Below are 6000 nucleotides of genomic sequence, written 5' to 3'. Positions count from 1 at the left end.
GCGTGTCCCTCCCTCGCTTCGTGTGTGCGTGTCCCTCCCTCGCTTCGTGTGTGCATGTCCCTCCCTCGCTGTCTGTGTCCCTCCCTCGATTTGTGTGTGTGTGCATCCCTCCTTCGCTGTGTGTCTGCGTGTATCCCCCTCACTGTGTGTGTGTGTGTTTGCATGTCCTTCCCTCGCTGTGTGTCTGCGTGTATCCCCCTCACTGTGTGTGTGTGTGTTTTCATGTCCTTCCCTCGCTGTGTGTCTGCGTGTATCCCCCTCACTGTGTGTGTTTGCATGTCCTTCCCTTGCTGTGTTTCTTGCATGTATCCCCCTCACTGTGTGTGTGTGTGTTTGCATGTCCTTCCCTCGCTGTGTGTCTGCGTGTATCCCCCTCACTGTGTGTGTTTGCATGTCCTTCCCTTGCTGTGTTTCTTGCATGTATCCCCCTCGCTGTGTGTGTGTGCAGGTCCTTCCCTTGCTGTGTGTCTGCGGGTATCTCCCGCACTGTGTGTGTTTGCATGTCGCTCCCTTGCTGTATCTGTGTGTGTGTGTGTGTGTGTCCAAAATTTGCACCATCAGTGAATCGGCCTTCATAAGTTGACTGTGGTATTCAGGAATGTGTGGTTTAAGTAAGTTCACCACGAGAAATGTAGGGTTTAATGTATAGGTAGAGGGGTGAGTCTGGGTTGGATGCTCTTCAGAGGTTAGGAATGGACTGGTTGGGCCAAATGGCCTGGTTGCACACGATGGCGATTCTATTCAGGTTATTGTCCAGCCCTGTCAACCATCCCCGTCTATTACACCTTGCCTTATCCCCAATATTCTCCTTAACACTGTAATCTCCTCCAGACTCTAAAACACTCCTTGGCAATGTAACCTTCTCCAGTCCTTACAAAGATCGATATGTCTGACACCTCTTCCTGCTTTTAGAACCCTCCCTATAACTATTCCCATTTGGTACAGCACTCCCAATCATTGTTCCCTCTTGAAACTCCCATAAACATTTGTATCTCTGAAAACTCATCTGGACTGTCTAAATTTCCCTTTGACAGTTACGTGCTGAGACCTGCTCTATATCAGTGAAGTAATTAAGTCTTGGCAACACTCACTGTTATAATCTCCCTCCAGCCTTACAGCACTGAGGATCTGGAGAAGCTCTTTTCAACCCGACAGCCATCTCTGTGTCTGTAATCTCCTCCACTCCCCATAATACATTCTCTCTGAGCTCCTCTGTAGTCCACTAAACACTCCCTAACACTGTCTGTATCAGTGTAACCTTCTCCAAAAACACAACCTTCCCTATCTGTGTAAATCCCTAAACCAGTCCCTATCCCTCTCAGCTCCGTCTAACAATACAACCCTCTGTGTCTGTGTATTCACCTTCAGTCCCTACTCACCTCCCTATCTGTGTAACCTTCTCCATACATTTTTGCTTCAGTCTCTTCAACTGTCCCTGTCAGTGTAACCTCTTCCAGACGCGAAAACTCTCCTCTTTTTGACTTACTCAGACCACACAACCCTCACTATCTATAACCTACTCCTGTCTGAGAAACCTACCTCTGCAAATTGCTTCAACTCTTCAACTCTCCACAAGCTCCTGCAGCTCTTACATCCCTCCCTTTCGACCAAATCTCTTCCATTCCCTAAACACCAACAGTCTGTGGAGACCCGACCACCATCCCTATCAGTGTAATCCTCTCAGGTCTCTGCAGTAATCCTGATCTGTCGAACTCACTCCATGCCTGTGCCTCTCCCAATCCAGTCCCTACAGAACCCACTATCTATTTAACACCCTCCTGTCACTATCACCCCCATGTCAATGTAAGCTCCTCCTGTGTCTCCACCATCTACCCATCTCCATAACCTTGTCCAGCTCTTACACCACTATCTGTTTAAACGTCACCTACCTCTACAACTTCCTCCTGTTTGTGCTATGCTCCCTTATCTGTGAAACTGTTTCTGACCAAAATTGTTATCCCAGTCTCTGAAAAGAAATCCAGATTCCACAGTCTCCATAACGCCCAGAACCTAAGCCTTCCTATGTCTATAACCATCTTCAGTCATGACTACCCTGCATATCTCTGTTTGTTCTTCCAGTCGATACAAACACCTTTATCTCTGTAATCTGCTCAGGTCCATAAAACAGTTCCTGTCTGTGATCCAGCCCTGTCCTACAAACATCCTTATCCCTGTAAACTTCTCCATCCCTCCCAACATTCCCATCTCCATGAACCCGTCAGCCCTACAGCTCTCCACATTTCTGTAGCCTCCTGTGGGTCTATGGTCCTCTCTCCCTGTGATACCACCTCCAGTCCCCACATCCCTCCCAATCTGGGTCCTCTGCTCCAGATCAGGCCATTGCTGTCTCTGTAAACACCTCCACTCCTGACAACTCTTCCCATTTGTGTAACCTCGTTCAGACCCCATACGCTCCAGCTTCCTGAATCCTCTTCCTGCATTGCAACTAAAACCACATGTTTATGTAATATCCACCAGTGCTTACACCCTCCCCAACTCAGTAACCACTTGCAGCCCGAACAAAACACCTAAACTGTGAAACCTCTCATTTCCCTACAATCCTCCCTCCCTCCTCAAACGCCTTCATCACCATGAGACCTCACAATTACTGAAGCCTCCTTTTGGCACTGCGAACCTCCGAATGCCTGCAAAATCCTCCTGTCCTGATATTCCTCTCTATCTCTTTAACCCCCACCACCCTCCAGTGTCATTCTGGGGAACATGGCAGAGGAGGGAAGATTTGTAAAGTCCGAGCCATGTTACGGAGGTAGAATTCTGGGAATTACAGATTTGGTCGAATGTTTGTGGTGTGCAGATTATTGGAGAGGACTCAAAAGACAGGATTTATGACTACTTGGAAAACCATCGTTAAATTAGCCACAGTCAGTATGGGTTTGTGAGGGGTCAGGTCATGCCTCACAAACCTTATTGAATTCTTTGAGGATATGGCAGAATATGTTGATGGCTCATTCAGAAAAGAAGGAAAATTGGGATACAGGGAAATTTGTCTGTCTGGATACAAGATTGGATGGCCTAGAGAAGACAGAGGGTGGCAGCAGGGTGGCACTGAGCCTGGAGCTCAGTGACCAGTGGGGTTCTGTAACAATCAGCTCTGGGACTCTGCTCTTTGTGGATTTTGTAAATGACTTGGATGTGGATGTTGGAGAGTGGGTTAGTAAGTTTCCCAATCACATGAAGTTTGGTGGAGTGGTGGGGAATGTAGAGGGCTGTTGTAGGTTGCAATGGGACATTGACAGGACACAGAGCTGGGCTGGAAGTGACAGATGGAGTCCAATCTGGAAAAGTGTGAAGTGATTCATTCTGGCAGGTCGAATTTGAGTACAGAATACAGGGTGAAAGGCAGAATACTTGGCAGTGTGGAGGAACAGAGATCATGGGGTCCGTGTCCATAGATCCCTCAAAATTGCCACGCACGTTGGTGGGGTTGTTAAAAAGGCATATGTTGTGTTGGTTCCCCTTCGAAAGGGATTGACTGTAAGAGCCGTGAGGTTTTACTGCATCTTTATAGCGTCCTGGTAAGACCACACTTGGAATATTGTGTTCCGTTCTGGTCCGCTGTTTACAGGAAGGATGTGCAAGTTTTACAGAGTGTACACAGGAGATTTACCAAGATGCTGCCTGTAATGGAGGGCAGTTCTTACGAAGAAAGGTTGAGGGAGCTAAGGGTATTTTTCATTGGAGAAGGGGACGGGGTAACTTTGTGGAGGTGAACAAGATGATAAGAGGCACAGAGTGAGTGAATAGTCAGAGACCTTTCCTCCTATGGCATAAATGGCTATTACAAGGGAGTGTAATTTTAAGGTGAATGGAGGATGGATAAGAGGATAGAGAATGGTTGGTGGTTGGATGGACTGCCAATGGTGGTAGTAAAATTAGACACATCTGGGACATTTAATAGATTCTTGGACAGACACATGAATCATAGTAAAATGAAGGGTATGTAGGTTAGTTTGATCTTACAGATGGATAAAAGGTTGGCATGAAATCATGGCCGAAGGGTCTTGGGCTGAACTGTTCTGTGTTGTGTGTTCTATCTGGTAAACTGGGTAATAAGCTCAGATCAGTGTAAAAGGATATGGCATTCAGGAGGAGCTAGTGAACTGGATATAAAATTTGCTTAATGGTGGGAGACAGAGGGTGGTGGGAGACATGTTGTTTTTCTGACTGGAGGCATGGGGCCAGCGGTGGAGTGGGTCCACTGGTGTTTGTCATTTGGATAAATGGTTTGGATGGGAGTATATGTTTCCTGGTAAGTAATTGTTTTCAGTGACACTGAAATTGGTGGGAAAGTGGACAGTGAAGAAGGTTATCTCTGATACAACAGGATGAACAGTACTGCTGGGATAGTGGGCTGAAGAATAGCAGATGGAGTTTAATTAGATAAAGGGGAGGTGTTCCATTTTGGTGAAACAAACCAGGGTGGGACATGTACAGTTAATGTTAGGGCCCTGGGTAGTGTTATCAGTCAGAGACCCAGGGATGCAGGTACGCAGTCTTTAAATGTGGTGTCCCAGGTAGACAGGCTGGTGAAGCAGGCGTTTGGGATGGTTACCTTCATTGGGGAGAGCATTAAGAGTAAGAGTTGGGATGTCATGTTGTGGCTGTAAAAGACATTGATGGGGCCACCATTAAAACATTGTTGATCAGGAGGAAGAACTCATCTAGTTCACTGACCTCCTTTAGGGAAGGACATCAAATATTCTAACCTGGTCTGGCCGACATGAGACTCCAGACCCACAGCAAAATGGCTGACTCTGAGCTACCCTCTGGGTAATTTGCAGAGGGGTCAAAGAACGTTGTTCCAGGCAGTGACACCCACATCCCATGAATGAATAAATAAAAATACCTATGTCCCTCCCTACCTCTGCAAACCCCTCCAGCTGCAGCAATCCGTACTGGCTTTGTAACACCGTTCAGACCCTGACCACTCTCTGTAATACTCTCACCACCTCCAGCACCTTCACCTCTCCCTGTTCCTATTGTGTCAATGAACCCTGACCGTGATTCCCCTTCCCACTGCCCTCCTCCTGCGAGCAGACCCTTTGCAATCCATTAAGATTTACTCCTAAAACACTCTCTCACTTCAGGATTTTAAGTACTTTTTGGTGATCTTCTCAGCCTCATAATCCAATATGATTCCTTTTGTCCTGAGTGAGGGATCAGTGGGAATTTCTTGCTGAGGTTTTTACTGTTTCAATCGAATGTCCTTTTGTTGAATATTTTGCATTGTCCCTTCAAATGTTTTCCACTGTTCATTTACAGGCACATATTTCAGTCTGTTTAGCCTATTTACCTTGATCAGTTCTCCTCTCAAACTCATGTCATTGGCTATTTTTGTTTTTAGTTGTAGGTTGTCCTTTCTGTGATTCACTTTAAAACTTTATATTTATTTAAACTGCACTTTATCACAATTTCCCGAAGGATCTCTCCCGGTGACATTACTCATTCACTAAGTTTCATTACACGGTTGCTCTGCGATAGTTATGTCCCTTAACAGTTGCACAATGTGTTTTTCAAAGAAACACTGAAAAAAAAACCGTACTCCTCTTCCAATATCGATGTTGACCGTGTGATTGTCCCAGATTAGAGAAATATTGACGTTTTCCAAAATTATCACAATGCCTTTGTTAAAAAATTCCAATGAGTTCCTGTGTAATGCAGTGATGAGCAATGAAATGCTGTGCGGTGGCTAAAACTGTTCTGTTGCTTGTGTCCTTGGCAAGTAGTAGCCAGAATTTACATTCAGACTGACTCTACTTCATGATCTGAGACCAAATGCTTTCTCTGTAATGCCTTTGGTATCCATTATTGTTAGCGTTGCCCATTTTGCCTGAGTTTGCACAAGATTACGAACCACTGAATATTTTTGTTCACCCTGTATCCATGTCTCCCTGGTGTCTAAATCTCTTTTATCTCTGTATCACAAATCCATCGACCTTATTGCAGCAACGTTGTCCATTAAAAAAAACATAATATTCT

At 45.6% G+C, this 6000-nt stretch overlaps 1 protein-coding gene across 1 annotated transcript in view; it reads left to right on the top strand.

Annotated features, from left to right (window-relative positions):
• The first annotated feature begins 589 nt into the window (after nucleotides 1-589).
• Nucleotides 590-6000, top strand: part of LOC140478549 (uncharacterized) — an 81586-nt gene continuing 76175 nt past the window's right edge. Inside the window, exon 1 of the mRNA XM_072571792.1 lies at nucleotides 590-611. Coding sequence (XP_072427893.1) covers nucleotides 599-611 — 13 coding nt within the window. The 5' untranslated portion in view covers nucleotides 590-598. The remainder of the gene's footprint in view (nucleotides 612-6000) is intronic.

This window comes from Chiloscyllium punctatum, chromosome 6 (genome assembly GCF_047496795.1).
Source record: "Chiloscyllium punctatum isolate Juve2018m chromosome 6, sChiPun1.3, whole genome shotgun sequence".
NCBI classification, from domain to species: domain Eukaryota; kingdom Metazoa; phylum Chordata; class Chondrichthyes; order Orectolobiformes; family Hemiscylliidae; genus Chiloscyllium; species Chiloscyllium punctatum.
Note: the sequence above shows the minus strand (reverse complement) of the source record. Positions and strands in the feature narration are given on the sequence as shown.